Below are 19,917 nucleotides of genomic sequence, written 5' to 3' on the forward strand. Positions count from 1 at the left end.
TTTTTTTAACAAACAGTTACAAACGCTTTTTATTAAGGTAAGCCCCGTTAAAGAATTTTGGAATTTTGGCCCCCAAAACTCAAAACTTCACATCCTTTTTAGTGAGAGTGTTTACGTTGTCGATCATTACAGTACTTGGGTAAGACAAGGTGGAAGGAATGGGTTAATAGAACAGTTAATTTGCCTTCTGCAGTTAACAGAGCACCACTGGCATCAATGTTCTTGAAGGTGTGAGTGAGTGGTCTTTTCTCTGTAGTAAGGACAACAGGATGTGGTATTCTGGCCTCTTTATTTAATGGATCTTTCTTGGTAATGTAAGCAAAGTTTTTAATGAGCAAATAAAAAACCAACCATAAAACTTAATATTTGTAAACAGGAAGTTTTACGTGCTATGACCAAACTGCATGACATTCAATGTTTGCAAATCTTGTGCTCAATAGGGATAGTACTTGTGCCATGCATGGACCGACAAAAATTGAAAAGCTCTAAAAGGTTATGATGGTTAGCACGGTGGGATGTTTAAGGATGTCCAAGTAGTATACTGTGATTATGAACTACGTGTAGACCATCCAATTTTTGTTGAGTGTCGACTGTGGAGCAGTTTCGTCATGCAGCCATCCACTCCATTTTTGTGATTTTCTCTTCCCAATTTGGGGGGAAGGTAAATGATTATCATCATTAGAGAGTACTTCCTTTTTCCTTCGTGCACAGGAGTCTTTTTTTCTATGTGGCTATTTGAAAATGGAGACCCATAAATCGATATTGAACACTTTGTGCAGAATTTGTGGTCAAACTAAATCAAGGCATGCCAGACCTTTTGTTGCAGCAAAAAATCATCAAGCACAGCTTTACTTTTCGTTTTTGGTCGAAGTTAGTCGAGATACACCTGAAATCCATCCAACATTGCTTTGTCACAAATGTCGATGCAGAGCGGCACGAGAGTTTTCCATAAACAAGGACAATAATGAAAAAGGCAAATTCAAAGCTGATGTCATGGTATTTCATCAGCATGATGACATCTCCTGTTCTATATGTGATACTTCACAACCAGCAAGCTCATCAAGGCCAACTCCAAACAAGATAAATACATCTGTGGAGATTGCTTCTTTAGAAAAATGCATTGATAGTGCTAGTGATTTGACATCTGCTGTAAAGACCTTACCAGTTGAATTAAAACTTAAACTGGCTGATGCACTTGGTCAGTCTGTGTCAAGTGAAGTATATGATGATGCTGTGGCAATATCTGGTGATTATAATACTCCTAACAATATGATGTATGAATCAGCACAGTCATGGCTTTCCAAACGCCATCCAGTGATAAGTTCCTTTATAGATGGTGCAACTCAGTCTACTTCAGCAAGTCGTCAAAGAAGCACAAAGGCTTTGTATGCTCAAGCAAAGGCAGTAGATTCTGTTTACAAAGCACGATATGGAAAGTTTATATCAACTTTATCTTTTGCTGAGAACTTAACGCTTTATTCCATCACTGGTAGCAAAGCTGCTGTCAACATGAGCAGTGCATCAAGTTCTGGTGGAGGAATATCATCTATACTTACTTGGCTCAAGTCTCAGGCGAAAACTGGTCCTGTTGTGTTTCCCGAGGAAGGTGATTTATTTGTGGCTATAGACAATGAACAAGTTGTGGGGAAAACATGGCGAGTCTATGCAAATCGAAAAGTTCCCATGAGTATTGTAACTAGTGTTATTGCCATGAGACTTCCAGATTCAAGAGAACAGGAGAGTTGGCTAATTCCGTCATCATTTTCTAGTAAGTTTATGGAAGAGGGCTTAGATGCAGTGCACTCAGATATTCTCCATGAGGACTGCTCCAAAACTGCAAATATTGAGCTAAAGAAGTACATAAGACAGCGTCTTCATTACCTTGAAGAGGAACAACGAGGTACTCTTAGTGGCTGGACAGATACAATTGATGAGGAAATAGGGAAACCAATAGTACAATTAAAAGTATGTTCCAAGTGTGGACACGAGCAACAGGTGGAAGAGGAAAGCCTGCAGAAAACAAGCGAAAGGTAAAGCCAACCTGTGAAAGTTGTGGTGAAAAACATCTGAAAAACATTCAAAGTCATGGAGAGCTATTCACAAAGAGGCGTGATAATAGTAAACGGCATCACTCTTTTCGTGTTGATCCTGAAGTGGTTGAACCTGCCTGTAAACATCCAAAAAGCAATGACAATAACCCAAATCAAGCCGAAGTAGCTCCTTCCCAGCAAGAACAAATGTCACCTCAACTACATGTAGTTGATCCAGTATTTGTTAACCCAAATTCCTATGAAACAATTACAGAAGTGCTTAGACATGTTGGAAGATGTGCTGGAATATCCAAATATGGATCCGGTAAACGTAAATGGACATTCCTGACAATGGATGGCCTGCCTTTCACTATGGCATACAACATTATCCAGGAGACATACACCTGCAAGCTTTGTAATATATCGGTGTATGGAAACAGCAAGAAGTCAAGCCACTGTGCAGATTTTCATCAAGGTGAAGACAGCTTTCTGGAAAGAGAATTTGATTGGGTTGTACTTCGGATTGGGCATGGACACTTTGAAATGAACATGAAAAAAGCTTTCATGGAAATCAACTTTGCACCTTTCATGGCAGATATCACAAATGAGCTCGGTTTTAAGAGTTCCACTGCCCAAAAGTATGTAAAGAAATGCAGTGACAATCACAAGGCTTGGGACCTGATATGCATAGCTAGGGGAGCACTAGCCGATGAATTGCTGCGGCCTTATGTCCTGAAGTGCCTCAACACCCATTTGCCATGTACAGTGAATGGATACTTTGCCTATGCTATGAACAATATACGAAACCCAAACTACAAGTTCATCTATGAACAAACATTTGTCTACAACCAGGCAATATTCAACTATCGTAACGGGCTGCGGGAAAACAACCACAACTTAATCATGGCAGGTAAGGAGAAGTTTTCACCAATTTGGTATGCAAGAAATCACCCGAAATACCAATTTATCCATATATGTGACACCCATGACAGATTTTGTTATTCGGATGATGTCAGAGAACTGGTTTCTACCAATGAGTCCTTCAGTTTTACTGGAAATACCAGAAGTGGTGAAGGACTGGACTTTGTGTTGGAAAATGTCAACAAAAAAGTCAAATCTATCTTAGTCAACGGCGTTCCCACAGCTGATGACTGGATGCTGGCTTTCCGCAACTACCACGAGCTTGAGAACGTCAGGACTGCTACGCACAAGAGGATGGGGTTGTCTGATCCGTCATCTGGGTCACCCAAAATTCGCTCCTATGATGAAGAGATAAGGAAATGTCGTTGCCTTATACGTAAATCTGGAATACTTCTGAACCCCCAAGCAGATTTTCCATTCCAGTCTCTGGGTGGTAAAAAGCTGAAACTCAACCTATTGGACACCACTGCGATTGGACTAAGGAACAAACAAATGTACACAACCTGTCTTAACACAACCATGCACCCACCAAAGGATATCGTGTATGTTATCTCAACTGATGAAGAAATAACAGTTCAGTCTCGAACTGTCACCAAAGCATCATTGACAGGCTCCATCAATGAAATACTTAATCATCTTCCACATGGAACAACAACTGACTACCTTCTTGAGCAATGGAAAAATGTAAAGAAAGGGAACAAACAGGGATACATTGACTTCTTTAAGTCAATAGAAATGATAGAAATCACCCAGGACATGCAGGATGCTGGCACAGATGAAGTTGGAAATGAAGTAGAATAATCACAGCTAGATAAATCTTATTTACTACCGCTGTACAAGATTTACAAGTATATATTTTACTGCCCTTCCTGCAACAATTAAAGCTGACTTATGATGTCCATAGTTTTTGGTCAAGTAACCTGCCATTGTACTTCAACTGCACTCATAAATTTATTTAATTTTGTGTGTCAAACGGTCGTGCAATACTTTGTAAATACAGTGTTTACCGTACGCAAATGCATGACTTCATGTTTTTTCCCTTTGAACTCTAAGTTGTTAGTTTGACATGTGCCTAAAGACGTGACTGTGAAGATTTTGTTGCAAATTGTACATATAACTGTACATCATTCACAGAGGTGTACATTTATCTATGGACAAATTAGTTTCAGTACATGGACAATGCCAAATGAACACTCATTGTATGAACAATGTGCCCTCGGACGGATGATAAAAATGCAAATCTTCGATTTAGTTCGGAAGTGTACATTTATCTATGAACAGATTACTTTTAGTACATGTATATGCCCATCGCCAAATGAACACTCATCGTATTGAAAACAATGTGCCCTCGGACGGATGCTAAAAATGCAACATCTTCAATTTGATCTTGTTCACTGAATAACGGGTGAGAGCGAACCTCTTTGCACATGGATCCTGCCAAGCTACTGGGGATCTGACATCTTCTATCCATAGAAAAGGTATGTATAATGTACATGTAGGCTTAAGTGTCAACACTTATTAGTACTTATTTGTCATCACTTGATGTACACTTAGCACAGGGCATTTGAAAGGTAAACACTGTGTAGCTCTTTTGTCTATGCTAATGCAGGCTTTTACATTAAATATGCCAACATGTACTTTCATAGATTTGTATTATTTGTTTTAACAACTTATGTTTGAATTTTTTTAGAAAACATATTCATTGAAAAATGGTTAAATGTGCACATATACACGTACATGTGTAATTGCAGGTAATTTGGACACCTGTGGGGCCTTTAATCTCACGGTCACTTGTGTTCATCTGAAGCCCAGTGTATTCACCAAAGATTTCTCAGTTTTTTTTTTCACTGAACCAAGGTGGAATCATATAAAGTTCTCAAATTTTGAATCAAATTTTAAACAACTTTAGTGGAGCGATTATTCTTAGTTTGAGTAGTTAGCATGGCATTTGTAGTCTCCTTATTTTGGGATCCTTCATTTCCACCAATCAGTGAAATTCACTCAAATTATTTTTGTACAAATGAGTTTTGAAAGTACATGTTTCTATATCAACACCAGCTTTTTAACACCATTTAGATACATATTTCAATGTGATACAGACTGACAGCACAATTTAAAAAAAAAACCATTACAAACACTTAAGGTTATTTTATGCTATAAAATTATATGTAAATAGGTTCCAAACTTGGTATTAAGGACTGTCTGCCAAAGTAGTTACAGTATATGAACATTTAATTAGGTATGAGTTTAGGTAGAGCAAATCATAGTCATTGCTATTGGGAAGAATGCCCAATTTTATTAAAAATTTAACTGCTTTATGTTTTACAATAGAATTGTAACTTTCCTCTGTTTCCTGTATTCATACGAGAGATTTGACCACCTATAAACAGTTGTGGTCCACAGGAAGTTGTGTTCTGTGGTTGAGAGCTTAAAAGTAGCTGGAAACAAGATGGCAAGACACTGACCCCTCTGACTCTGAGATGTTAATTGATAATTAACAACCCTTTTCATATTAATGGGGTCTTGTACAGTGTGTGAACATCTGTCCAAATTGTTAAGCTGGAAAAAAGTTGATAATTATCAATAAACATCTGAGTCAGTGATCAGTGTCCTGATGTCTTATTTCCAGCTACCCTCAACCACAGAATTAACACAGCTTAATTCATGTGGAGCGGGAAATTCCGAACTCCTTATATAAGTGCGGGTTAAATTTATGCCAGCACACACAATTCTGTCAAACTTTAAACAGCAAGCAGTTGGCTTCATACTGTCTACTTTCTTATTGGCTGAACAGTTGTTGTGCTCCAACCCAATAAAACTTGGATATGGATGATATGTCAAATCTGTGCAAGATAGTGGGGATGAGCTCAACCCCATCACCCTCAAGCAGCCAAGTGAGTTCCACCGACATGTATGACTTCATCGAGACTGATGTTTCCCCTGTTCAGCGTTTACGTGAACTATCTCCAGCAATAAGGTACAGTTTTTAAAGTTCTTTAAATCGGGCGATATTGCTGTATGTTACAGGCAGTGGTGGACACTATTGGTAGTTGGTAGTTACTCAAAATAATTATTAGCATTAAACCTTACTTGGTTGTGAGTAATGGGGGCTGTTGATACTATAATACACTGTAGAAACGGCTCCCTCTGAAGAAACCTAGTTTTTGAGAAAGAAGTAATTTTCCGCAAATTTGATTTCCAAACCTCAGATTTGGAATTTGAAATTAAGCATCTGACTTTTTAGTGTGACAAGGGTATTTTTTTCTCCATTATTATCTCACAACTTTAACGACCGATTGAGCTCAAATTTTAACAGGTTTGTTGTTTTACACGTATGTTTAGATACACAAAGTGAGATCGCTCAGGTCTTTGACAATTACCAATAGTATCCAGTGTCTTTAAAGGAACACAGTGCCTTGGATCGGACGAGTTGGTCTATTAAAAGTGTTTGAAACTGTTTGTTATGAAATCCATATGGTTAGAAAGATGTTTTAAAAGTAGAATGTAATGATCCACACAAGAATCACTCAAAATTGCGTGGTTTTCCTTTTACATCGCAAACTATCACGGTCGGCCATTTATTGGAGTAAAAATTTTGACTCCTATAAATGGCCGACCGTATTAGTCGACAGGGTAAAAAGAAAACCACGCAATTTTGAGGCATATTTGTGTAGATCATTGTATTCTACTTTTACAACTAACCATATACATTTTACAACAAACGGTTATAGAACGATTTTCAAAGACCAACTCGACCGATCCAGGGCAACGTGTTCCTTTCATCGGTCGCACTAAATACCGACAACTCACGACAACTAAAGACAACAATTGTTAAATGCACTTTAACAGAAGATTTGAACATAATTCAAATTCCAGAGTAGCAGCTTAGCTAACAAGAAAGAAAAAAATCAGCAGCTAAAACCAAAGTGAAAAAAAAAAACTCAGCCCTCAGAAATTCCCTCGCCCCCTGCGGTGTAACAGAATCGTCCAAGTGCGTCGAAAGACAACATGGCGGATATTACCTTTTGTTACTAAATTCTGGTAAAAACACTTTTTTTTTTAATTAAATACATTTTTTTCAATAGTTTGAAAATAGTTTCGGCGCATATGAATCTTGTGCATATATTTAACGGTTGAACTATGTTGAAATGTTCTGTTAAAGTGCATTTAAAAATTGTTGTCATGAGGGGTCGTGAGTTGTCGGTATTTAGTTCCCATCATAAGGCTCAATTTTTTCTTCTTCTTTCGGCCATCTGAGTAGAGTAGTATTATCCCTTTAGAGGGTCAATATTCAAGGGATTTTTCTATATAATTAGATCCAATATGATGAGCCAACACATGCCCAGGTCAACTCGGTCACATTGATAGTGCAAAAATCTTCAGAATATTCTTGAAGTTACTTGTTTACATGTAATAATGTATGTAAAAAAAACTACGTATAATCTTTCTTTATTATAATCCTTCTTTTCTGTGTGCAGAAAGTAAACATACAAGATTTTCTGGCAAGTGCCAACAAAACACATTTCAATTGCACTTTCAAACAATGTCCGAACAAGAACAAATCCTTAAATCTATGTTACGGAGTCATAAAGTACCCAAATCACCCTCTATCAGTTGACAAAGTCGTATATATAATTAATTGTAGTATTTTTACCACAAACTACATGTACATTAGTAATGACAAGTACTGTCCACCTTGTTGTCTTTATTGGACCATACAAGGAATATGTCATTTTAATGCAGGGGGTGCTAAACACGGCAAGAAAAGTAGTTTTTGTTTTAATGGCATCTTCTGAAAAGTCATCTTGGTACAAGTCGTAAATTACAGACAGTTATTATTTCTATTCCTAAACAATAAGTAATGAAACAACAAAAAAAGCAGTAAACACCCCCCCCCCCCCAAAGTAAAGGCCTTTAGAACCTACTCATTGCATGATGGTATCGTCACAGTGCGTTCCAGATGCATTACGGCGGACACTTTTTTTGGTTTCGACCATTGGTGTTTAAAGACACTGGACACTATTGGTAGTTGTCAAAGACATAGTCTTCTCACTTTGTGTATCTCAACATAATACATAAAATAACAAACCTGTAAGCTCAATTGGTCGTTGAAATTACAAGATAATAATGAAGAAAAAAAAACCACACATGTCACACGAAGTTGTGTGCTTTCAGATGCTTGATTTTGCGAGCTCAAATTCTAAACTTGAGGTCCTGAAATCAAATTTGTGGAAACTTACTTCTTTCTCGAAAACTACTTCACTTCAGAGGGAGCCGTTTGTCACAGTGTATTATACTATCAACAGCTCTCCATTACTCGTTACTAAGGAAGGTTTTATGCTAATAATTATTTTGAGTAATTACCAACAGTGTGCACTGCTTTTAAATGGCCTAGATTTGGGGAAAGATTGGATCTTTCCAATAGTAGTGAAATCAAGTAAGGTTGCTATTACAAGTCATTTCCAATTGGATCCGAGACGCCAAACAACTACAGAGCTCCATAATTTGTTTTGGGTTTACAGAACACACTAGGGGAAAACGACCAAGATCTTGCACATTTATTGGTGGATTTAAACAAATTTTGAACTATTGAAATGCAATTAAATGAAATTCAATAATTATGACAATTTGTTTACTTATTGTGCTCTAAAATAGAATCTTCAGGGTAATAATAACAGAGTTTGCAAAAACAAACTTTGAACACAAGCTTTCTGTTGTCAGGTTGTGTGAGAATGTGTGTCATGCACAAGTGGTCAAACAATATGGGCACCAGTGGTTGTTTATGTCAAAATAACTTGGTGCTGAAAGGATTAAACAGTAAGGGAAGTGACCAATTCAGTTTTGTTTTATGTGATTGGGAAAACAAATTACAAGTCTCTAACCTAACATGGAAATGGTGTAAATCCAACATCCGAAACATCTGATGACATCAATCTAAGAAAAATTTGTCACAACAATTGTTTTGGTTCAGTCCTGACTTTCATTAAAATAGCCTTGATTGCCACACTTTGACTTTCAAAAGATTCCTCCTTGTTTAAAGATCCAGTACATGTAGTTGTTTAATAACAATGAGATTGTGTTTAAAATTTCTCTCACAAAAATTCAATTATGGACCAAAACATCATGGTACATAAATGCAGTGACCCTTGACATTTTTCTTAGAATGATGTCACGAGATGTTTTTGCAATGGACAGTATCTAATGCAATGGTAATTTACACCATTTTAATATGAGGATAGTTAGCTTGTAATTTGTTCCTCGCACACATTAGGACTCCATCTATTGTAAAATGAGTACATCACAAAACATAAATGGTCACTTCCCAAACAAGTTGTGACCACCAAAACTCTGTGAAAATGTACTCCTTTCGAGTGAACGGCATATTTTTTTATTGTCATCACTTAGTATGCCTTGGGCAGTCAGCAGTACAACTGGCTTGCACATGATCCAACTTAAATATATTAAGACCAACTTTTATTTAAGAAAAGTAATGTGGTATTGATCACAGTATGAGTTGGTAGAGAGGAAAAGGTAGACTATTCTGGCAATTTCTGCACTTTAGAGACTTGTTAGAGACTTTTTTTGGCTCATTCATGAGGATCCTTCCTTTTAAAAAGAGTGCATCACAAAACTAATAATTTGATCTCTAAAATTTCATGGATCAGGATTAAAAACATTACTTTGATATGAATTTATTTATTTATATTTACAGAAGGCGTTCACCACGAATAGCTGCAAAAGAAACCAGCAGAAGGCGCCCCCCCATCAGGAAGGCTGTCCTGCCGAAGCGACTTGCAAGCGGTAGCAAGGCCAAGAGGTCAACTCTGTCGAAGCGCAAACGGACAGTTTTCAAAAAAGCCCATGAACTTTGGCAAATAACTGGGGCTGAAGTCTTGCTTGTTGTGAAAACAAAGAGAAAGAACTTGGCTGTTAAAACCTATTATGGTGGCTCGAAAGAGCTGGTGGAGCAATTTGAGACGGATGGAGTCAAGAGATGTAAGAAGTCTTGTGAGCTTTTTCAAAAGTTTGAGGAAGGTTCAAGCAATGATGAGGAGGAAGATGATGACCTGGGTGTTGGACCTCTTGAGTCTGATAAAGCATCACTTTTCCCAAGTTTCATGCAGAGTTCTTTGCCAATAAGAGCTCTAACCTCAACCGAGACAGAAGCCTTAGACAAGGGAACACCTGGTGCTTCCTCAAGCACCAATACTGTTACAATTGAAGTTGCATCCACTTCTAAAGTTCTTCCACCACACCAACCAAATACTGAGCTGAAGAAAAAACAGTCGGTACAAAAGACTGTCCCAAAACCCCGAAATGCGCCAAACAAACCCCCCCAAAAAAACCTCTCAGTCATGCCAGTAGTAACAGACAAAACAACAAACGGGACAGACAAACCTGCTGAGAAAATGGCAGATATCTCCAAGGTTGTATCAGTACCCAACTTGTCTGAAGGTATGTGGGTTGCTGTTGCATATCACAAATCATTCCACTTGGGCCAAATACTGGTGATCAATTCTGATAATAAAATCAGAGTAAATTTTGTACGGGAAAAGTCTGGAAGGTTTATTTGGCCTGCTAGAGAGGAAGTTGAAGAAGTCCCTTCAATCTATATTTTTGATTGTGATTTTACAATGTTGTTAGACAAGGGTAGAGCTTTGAGGTACACGTGTACAAATTTGGTAAACCTCAAAAAGAAGTATGTGGAGTTCACTAAAACTCACAGAGATATTCTGTAACTGTTTCTCTCCTTGTCTGGTTCCGCCTAAGCTTGATGGTGTTTATTTAAACTACGCATATCTCCTTTTTCAACTTACATGATCTATAATAAATGTATCTATTTGAATTTATAAGAGCAAAATGTTGAATTCAAAGGAATGCTGTTACTTTAGCTTCTTATCTAACACAAATGTAAAGAAAAAAAAGCATTTCTTTTTTAGCCTTCGAGAAAGACTCTGCTAGGGTCGAAATAATCAGGGCATTAACAATTTTTTAGGAAAAATAAGTATCATGGTCTAAATAAACTCAAGTCTGTATGACATCGATATTAAGTGAGAAGCTTCTACATCATCAAATGCCATGGTCATCTGTAATTGATGTAGTTCTCAGAAGTTCTCAATGTAAAATTTCACATTTTTAGTTTGTACATAAAAAGATGAACATGATTGTTTTTGTTTTGTATGTGGTTAAATTCATAAAATACTTTAACCAGTTACTGTACATTCGTATCAGATGTCATTTGATTCCTTCTTTGCACAGAGAACCATTGAAGTCATTTCATTTTTAGTTTTATATTTTAAAGGCAGTGGACACTATTGGTAATTACTCAAAATAAGTATTAGCATAAAACCTTACTTGGTAATGAGTAATGGGGAGAAGTTGGCAGTTTAGAACATTGTGAGAAACAGCTCCCTCTGAAGTGCCATAGTTTTTGTGAAAGAAGTAACCTTCCACAAATTTTATTTTGAGACCTCAATTTAGACTTTGAGGTCTGAAATCAAGTATCTAAAAGTGAATTATTTTGTGTGACAAGGTTGTTTTTTCTTTCATTATTACCTTGCAAATTTGATTGAGCTCAAGTTTTCACAGGTTTAAGTGAGAAGACTCAAGTCTTTGACAATTGCCAATAGTGTCCAGTGTCTTTAAGTAGTTCTCTTTTACTGAACACTTAAGTTGTACGTCTGATGATTATTTCGATAAGGTAATTTTGGTTTTGTGTTTGTATCGGTAATAGCCAAAAGCAGCTGTATTTTGTAAAAATCTTTGGATTTTGTTGCCTTGAGAGATAAACATTAAGTGAGGTATTTATTGAAATATATACATTTTTTTTCATGACAAGTTATTTAGTTATTACTGTGGTAGAATACATGCTGAGTAAAACTTGTATTATGGCTATATCAAGATTAAATAGTTCTAATTTCATTCTGTATATTTTTGTACAGGGATGTTTTGGCTCATTAACTTACCTTTTCTGAAACAAAATGTCAAGTCGTGAACTTTACTGAATTTCATTTAAAATGTTTTAAATGAATAAGGAAATTGAGTCATATAATTATAAATAGATTTTAGTTGTGTAAAAAAACCAATCATTTTGAATCCCCTTAACAAGGGTTGAGAGATTTGAGACAAGCTCTGTTACGTAATCACTCGCAAAAGGTCATAGTTGGGAGCCCCAATTTGTTAAGCCGCTTTGTTGCAGCGTGGAGGTATTACAAAGCAAACTCCCACAAATGACGTTGAAGCATTGTCCTTCGACGCGTCGTCAGCGGCAGAAGTGTTTTTAGTTTTTTAAAACCTTTAGTTTTGGGCCTGATTTTTTAATCAATATTTACAAAAAAATCGGAAGTGTAGACCCAACAAAACCTCATTAAAACGGTGAACAAGTGCATGTTAAACAAGTTACCATTTCAGTTACAGAAGCTGTTTTAAATGATATTCCAATGTCAAATTTTAGTATGTTTTGACTTAATATTGTTGAAAGTCAGTTGTGAACCAAATCTTCCAATCAAGAAATTAAAGACCCTGGACACTTTTGGTCTTTGTAAAAGACCAGTCTTCTCACTTGGTGTATCTTAACATACGCATAAAATAAGAAACTTATGAAAATTGGAGCTCAGTCGGTCGTCGAAGTTGCGAGATAATAATGAAAGAAAAAATACCCTTGTCACACAAACTCGTGTGCTTTCAGATGCTTGATTTCAAGACCTCAAATTCTATATCAGAGGTCTCGAAATCAAATTTATGGAAAACTACTTCTTTCTCGAAAACTACATTACTTCTGAGGGAGCCGTTTCTCACAATCTTTTATACTAACAACTTCTCCCCATTACTCGTTACCAAGTAAGGTTTCATGCTAATAATAAACTCTTCAAACTCTTAAATCAAAAACACTTCAGCTAGTTAAATTTTATACTTTAAAGAGATGTAAATGTTATAGCATTAACATTTGTTCAGTTTTTCAGATTGTGTTTGCGTTTTTAAGTGTAAACCTGTGAAATTCATAATTTACATGTAGGTTTAATGAATAATAATAGTAATAATAGGTTTTTGTAAGCACTTTATGTGAGATTTTTGTATAAAATAAAAAGAAAATGTTTGTATGTAAAATTGTTTGAATTGTGTTATCATTTTAACGATGACATTATGTATTTTCTTTCTTGTGAACACATTTTTAAAAAGAAACAACATTCTGTAGTTGTCATCATCAGACTATGCCGCGTTTGACAGTGACAGGCCAAAAAATACTCTCACTCATCTCAATTAAAATTATAAAAAGGAGACTTCATTTTGGAACATGAAAAGAGTGAGAAAACAAACATAAAACAGACAAATGGAAATATCGTCCCCATTCCGTTGCACGGGTTTCGAAATGTGATTGATTTTCGCCTGCTTATTTCAAGAAAGAGAGCAAATAGTGCAAAAGCCTATAAGCGCATAAAAAGAACATTAAATATGAGTGTGAAAGATACCTTACAAGTAATTATGTACATGTGACACATACTCATCAGCTGAGTTTTAAACAGTGATGTAACATAGTGTAAAGAACTACATGTAGCCTGGCAAATTTGCACAAGATACATGTACTTCCAAAGACAAGGAGCAGCTTAAAAAAATGATCTTCGACCGTAACAAATGAGAGAAGCTCTAGCGGTTGTGGTAAGCAATTACCTGCGAAAAAAGGTTGAGTCCAATTAGGGGAGCAAAAAGAAACAAGTTCAATGCAGGAGATTGACATGTTTCTGAAAGATAACCAAAAGAATTTATAAATTGTACCAGACTTAGCTGTGAGCCAATGCAAGTGCGCGAAGTTGCAATGAAACTAACATGGATATAAATAAGCATGCCATACAGTACAACGTGCAAGGTTTACACAAGGTGTGCTGATTTTAGTGACCACTTATTCGCTATTTTCCAAAGCCGGTCTTTATACCACCGTTAGCACTCCCACACGTGACCGGGTTTTGACCAATCAGAGACTTAAAACCATCCAGGGTATTTATTAATAATTGTTATTATAATATTTTTGTTTTTATCTAGTTATATATTCTTGGGCATTCTGGAGCACTTCATAAAGATTTTAAAATTATTTTATAGGGAAAGAAATTCCTGATTGAAGGGGAATGTTTCCTAATCAGGATACTATTTGTTCCCTGATTTAGAATCACTACACAAGATGAAAAATGTTTCCTGATTTGGAAATGTTAGTAGTGTTGCCTGTTTTGGAGACACTAAGAATGTTGACAAATGTTTCCTGATCAGGTAACATTTGAAGTGTTTCCTATTTTGGAGACACTATGAACTTTGACAAATGTTTCCTGATCAGGAAACATTTTGAATGTCTCCATAATTGGAGACAAGTGTACTGGAGAATGAATGTTTCCTGATCAGGATACATGTTTCCAAAACGAGAAAATTGTTCCCTGATTAGGCATTGTACCGGACTGTCGAACAAGATCAAACATCAAACCACCAACCAAATACAAGGATATTATCCTTAAGTAGTTTGTCACATGGCAATGGACTCTAAAGATACTAGCATGAACTCAAGAAACCAACCAAATCAAACAATCCTGAGTCAAATGCAAGTTTTTACATTATTCAACTAGGGACCACTTATCTTATATACCGCCCTCTATTGACGAGTGACTGAAAATCCTTGCAACACCATATCTCAAGAAGTGCAGGACCAATTTTTACACTGTAGTGAAGACTCCGTGGGGCATGGACACTAATTTTGAAAAACTGTGACATCAAGTTGACCTCTACTTCCGGGTCAACCGGAAGTGGGACCATATCTCAAGAGTTACACAACCGATTAAAACAAATTCTTCAGTTATAGACTCCTTAGGACTTAAAATTTGTTGGGAAAAACCGTGACCTCATTTTGACCTCTTCTTCCGTGTCAACTGGAAGTGGGACCATATCTTAAGTACTATTCAACCGATTTTAAAACTTTTTTCAGTTTTAGACCCCTTGGGCATTGGAGATTAGCCTTAGGTTACCGTGACCCCATGTCAACCTCTACTTTGGGGTCAACCGGAAGTGGCACCATAACTCAAGACACTATTCAACATTTTAAAACTTTTTTTTCAGTTATAGGCTCCTTGGTCATTTTAGCACATAATCCAAGCAAAAGAACACGGAACAGCTTTGTGTTTGTTCACAAACACCTAATGTCTAGTTATTATTATTCTTTGTTTCTCGCCAAAACCCCATTGCATTTGTACACGTTTTTTCTTTAAGCCTAATCTCCCAAACCATAATACGAAAGAGTGAGTTTATTATACCAAATTGTAGCTTAGAACATAAGCTTTACTCTAAATGCAAAACAAAATTAAAATCTTAATTAATTAACCACGTAATCTTCATTTGAATATAACTGGATGCAGTCGCTTCAATGTTATTCTTAAATATTCTCTTTGGTAAATGCCATACAGTATGTACCTATCATGAGTTGTGACTTCTTGAGATGAGTATACGCATTTGAATACAACTGGATGCAGTCGCTTCCATGTTATTGTTAAACATTCTGTATGGTAAATGCAATTCAGTATGTACCTATCATGAGTTTTGACTTCTTGAGAGAAGTCTACTCAAGGGTCCTTTTGTTGTTTTTCTACTTACGTTCTGGACCACAGCAAATTCTCCTTTTATTCGTTTCCTAACCGAGTTCTGGACGTACACGAAGGCATAGGGTTTTCGTTTAACGAACGTGCGCAATTGAATAGGGGTTTTTGACGACGACGACACACCACCGTGTCCACATATTTACACTAAACTAAAACAGTTTGAAGATAATGATAGTTAAAAGCTTCCCTTAACATATTACTTGCTGTGGTGTTGTAGTTTTTGAGAAATTAGTGAAAAAACTGTCAACATATGACTGGGACCGAGTTGGTTTGGGACCGAGTTGACCGGCTTCGTTTCAGGCGACGAGCGTGAACGACGAAAATAGAACGCCAGGGATTTTGAATCATTTACGGGTGAAGTCACCTTGTTTGCGCCGGGGACCATTTGCCTAAACTAATTCAAGTATTTCGCTTTCTTTTCAGAAATTATACCATGACATACAAAAACTCTTTGGCAGGAATACAAAAGCAGCGATTTTATTATGCTGACGTTTCTCTTGTGGTTGAGTGGGTCATTTGTATAAAGCTGCTTATAATGAATAGGCAAAACATTTTGCTTTAAAAAAAATTGCAGATCAGCAGAATACCTTGATTCACAACTTGTACTTGTATTTGCTGTGTTTAGCTGCTTTTTGTGTTTAAAAATCTTTAGTGTAGTCTGGTCCAGGGCTAATGGCTTTTAAAGGAAAGAATCGCATCGCTTACGTAATCATGGAATTGTGCTTACGCTAAGCGTATTTAACAGCTCAGCAGGGAATGTGTTCTTGAGCGTCACAATTCACAATAAAAAAAGCTACAGTTGACTAATTGTGCTCAAGTCCTGCAAAACTGAAAACAACAGTGACTTAAAAATTTAATTTGCAATCTCAGGATAATACCTGTGGTTTACTTACGTGCAAAAGTAGGCCGGGGCGACTAGTGTGCTTTAGTGTTAAAGTCGCGACTACAAATTATTATTTGAGTTACGACTACAAATTATTATTTGAGTCGCGACTACTATTTTTCTCTACTCTGTTATAATCGTGCTCAAACGTTGACTACAAAAATTGTCCCGACTACCTGTCTGGTGAAACACTGGTTGTGTTGCTTCTTACTATTCGCAACATATAATATAACGTGCGCTTGCAACACTTTGCGGCACAAGTCTTGAGAATCCGTAATTTATCGCGACAAGCGTCGTAGTTGGGTTTGAGGGGGCGATTTGTTGAGTTTGTAAATTACACTAGTCACCAAGGCCTATCATGATGGGAACTTGCCTATTAAGGTTTTATCGCGAATTGCAAAATTTCAAGAGAGGGCGTTGCGAGCGCGAGTCGTAGAAACTGCATAGTAACCGCCCCAAAATGCATTGCGGTTCTGAATCGCAATAAACCTTATGAAAAAATCTTGTGCAAATGGGCCCAATGTCGTGCTCTGCTCTGGAAGCAAAGATTCAGTGCTTAGCAGAAGCAGTGAATTCTGCGCTTACGTCAAGCAAAATACACTGCTTAGCAGGGATTTCTTTTGTTTGTGTGCTTCCAAGCTCGCACATTTTATTCCGCGCATGCACATTAAGCTGAAAATGGTGATCGTAGGTCCAGAGTTTGGTGGTTACGAGTTCAGTAAAATCCACTCGAACAAGATCAAACATCAAACCACCAACCAAATACAAGGATTGTATCATTAAGTAGTTTGTCACATGGCAATGGACTCTAAAGATACTAGCATGAACTCAAGAAACCAACCAAATCAAACAATCCTGAGTCAAATGCAAGTTTTTACATTATTCAACTAGGGACCACTTATCTTATATACCGCCCTCTATTGACGAGTGACTGAAAATCCTTGCAACACCATATCTCAAGAAGTGCAGGACCAATTTTTACACTGTAGTGAAGACTCCGTGGGGCATGGACACTAATTTTGAAAAACTGTGACATCAAGTTGACCTCTACTTCCGGGTCAACCGGAAGTGGGACCATATCTCAAGAGTTACACAACCGATTAAAACAAATTCTTCAGTTATAGACTCCTTAGGACTTAAAATTTGTTGGGAAAAACCGTGACCTCATTTTGACCTCTTCTTCCGTGTCAACTGGAAGTGGGACCATATCTTAAGTACTATTCAACCGATTTTAAAACTTTTTTTCAGTTTTAGACCCCTTGGGCATTGGAGATTAGCCTTAGGTTACCGTGACCCCATGTCAACCTCTACTTTGGGGTCAACCGGAAGTGGCACCATAACTCAAGACACTATTCAACATTTTCAAAGTTTTTTTTCAGTTATAGGCTCCTTGGTCATTTTAGCACATAATCCAAGCAAAAGAACACGGAACAGCTTTGTGTTTGTTCACAAACACCTAATGTCTAGTTCTTTCATTGATATCGGTTGAGATACACCAACTGTAAAGACTAGTCTTATACCAACGGCATGTTATTTATTTGGGGCCTTATATTTTAAAACCTAAAAAAAGATGTGGCTTAAAATGGGCGCAACTTGCGGCACTTGGAATTATTCTTGCCTGACTCTTATTTTGAGCTTTATTATATCACTGGATGGTCATCTTTTCGCTGTATGTTGAATTGTCTTGTGGTATAGGCCCCGCCCTAAAACGACCACATCGTTTAATCCGCCACTTGGCACCCGTGAGTACATTTCGAAATGAAACTGCTTTCAATAATGCACTGTTCTAAACACCGGTTACTTTATTATTAAAAGCAAAATATTGTAATTTTTAATATCCATGTCAATGATCACTTTTCTGATAGGCTCTCAAAGGTCACTTTTTTTCAATAATAATAATAAAACAGGTTTTCTATAAACAAAGTCGCGACCAAAATTACCAAAAGGGAATATTTTTTTATTCAAAAAGATTCGAACAAAACTCACAAGGGCAAATGATAATCGCCACGAGAATGGCGACCAAACTGATGACGAGTAGGAATGGCAGGCATAAAATGGCCACCACAAGCCTGCATGTATACTTCCAGCAATGGGCCCAACTATCACAGCATTTGCAGTGACACATTGTGGTGAACTTTCGAGTGTAGTAAACAGGTTGAATCAACACCAGCGCAACATTCCTGGGTGTGGAGCAATCAATTATATCAGTCGATAAATGCAGCCGTATTATGCTAAAGTTGATTGCAACAGATTCTAACAATAGGCATAATGATAAACTTGTCTTTTTCCCCAGACTGCTGTACAACCACCCGAGACCAACCCGTAAAAACAACCCACTCGCCAGACAACCATTATAATCTACCATTATACCAATTTAAATACCAATTTGGTACAATTTAAAATAATGATAAGACCGTAATTGGAAAAAAAATTAAGAACAAAAATCTTCAGGTAATTAATTTTCAAGTATTATTAATTTAAACTAGTTCGACATCATTGAAAAAAGAGGGAAAATTCGTTGGATGATGATGATTTACAAATCCAAACTAACACCACCAGATTCAATAACCAACTTGATTGATCAAGTTACATTCAATCCCAGGGTATGCAAAATATTCAATATTCAATTATAACCAGAAAGCATTGTTTCAAAAGTTATCAAACCAATCAATGCTTACGATATTAACCTTTTGCTCAAAAGTTTAAACAACTTACCTTGAATCTCCGCTCCTCCAAATACAGCGTTTCTTTTATTCTGAAATCATTTTGATTTAGTGTTCTATATCAAGAGTTTGTACCATGATGGCACGCAGAAAACGACACTTGGTACGTCAAACACTCGCTGGCAGTGCAGTGACATAATTTGTTGTAAATGATGGTACATACTTCGCCATATGCTGATAATAATAATTACGACCTTGTATATTTATGCAAATTGAAAAGCCAACCGTTTCTGGTGGTGCTGGTATACAAAAGTATACAAAGGTGGGGTTGACTATGACACGACCAGGGACTACAAATTTATGGTGTTGAAAACAACAAACCGTTCAAAATAATGATTAAAAAATACACCTGTATTCTGTTTGGTTTGCCCAATTATTTTGCTTGGTTTGCCCAATTCCATAGAGCTGCTATAAGCAGAAAATGTTGCTTAAACATTTTCTGCTAAGCGAACATAAACAGGATACCACTCATAGACTGTACATTTGACATAGTATTCTTATTCTGGTAAGCATAATTTTGTTGTGCTTAGCTACCTTTTTCTCTATGAAATTTGGTCCTGTTTTGAGGTGCGAGTTCATTTTGAGAGGTGGGCGGGGCTGGGAGAGGAGCGGCTGGGATGGGAATGGGGCTGATTAAGCTGGTTTGAACTCCAGTATCGCCGTTTGCAATTGATTAAGTTAGTTTAATGGATCAGTAGGGTTGTCTGTTTATTTGTTTGTATTGTTTTAGT

General features: G+C 36.9%; 2 protein-coding genes across 2 annotated transcripts in view; one reads left to right on the forward strand and one right to left on the reverse strand.

Annotated features, from left to right (window-relative positions):
• LOC139946074 (uncharacterized) overlaps positions 1-19,917 on the reverse strand; it is a 36,135-nt gene that overhangs the window by 14,737 nt on the left and 1,481 nt on the right. The window contains exon 2 of the mRNA XM_071943678.1: positions 18,450-18,643. Within this exon, the coding sequence (XP_071799779.1) occupies positions 18,450-18,643 (194 nt within the window). The remainder of the gene's footprint in view (positions 1-18,449; positions 18,644-19,917) is intronic.
• Positions 2,238-3,752, forward strand: LOC139940105 (uncharacterized). Its single transcript, XM_071936354.1, has one exon. The coding sequence runs from the start codon at positions 2,238-2,240 to the stop codon at positions 3,750-3,752; it is 1,515 nt and encodes a 504-aa protein (XP_071792455.1).

The sequence above is a fragment of the Asterias amurensis genome, chromosome 1 (genome assembly GCF_032118995.1).
Source record: "Asterias amurensis chromosome 1, ASM3211899v1".
Lineage (NCBI taxonomy): Eukaryota > Metazoa > Echinodermata > Asteroidea > Forcipulatida > Asteriidae > Asterias > Asterias amurensis.

What these genes read in the sequence shown, in the direction of transcription:
- LOC139940105 (XM_071936354.1), top strand. Translation starts at nt 2,238, where the DNA reads ATGTCACCTCAACTACATGTAGTTGATCCAGTATTTGTTAACCCAAAT.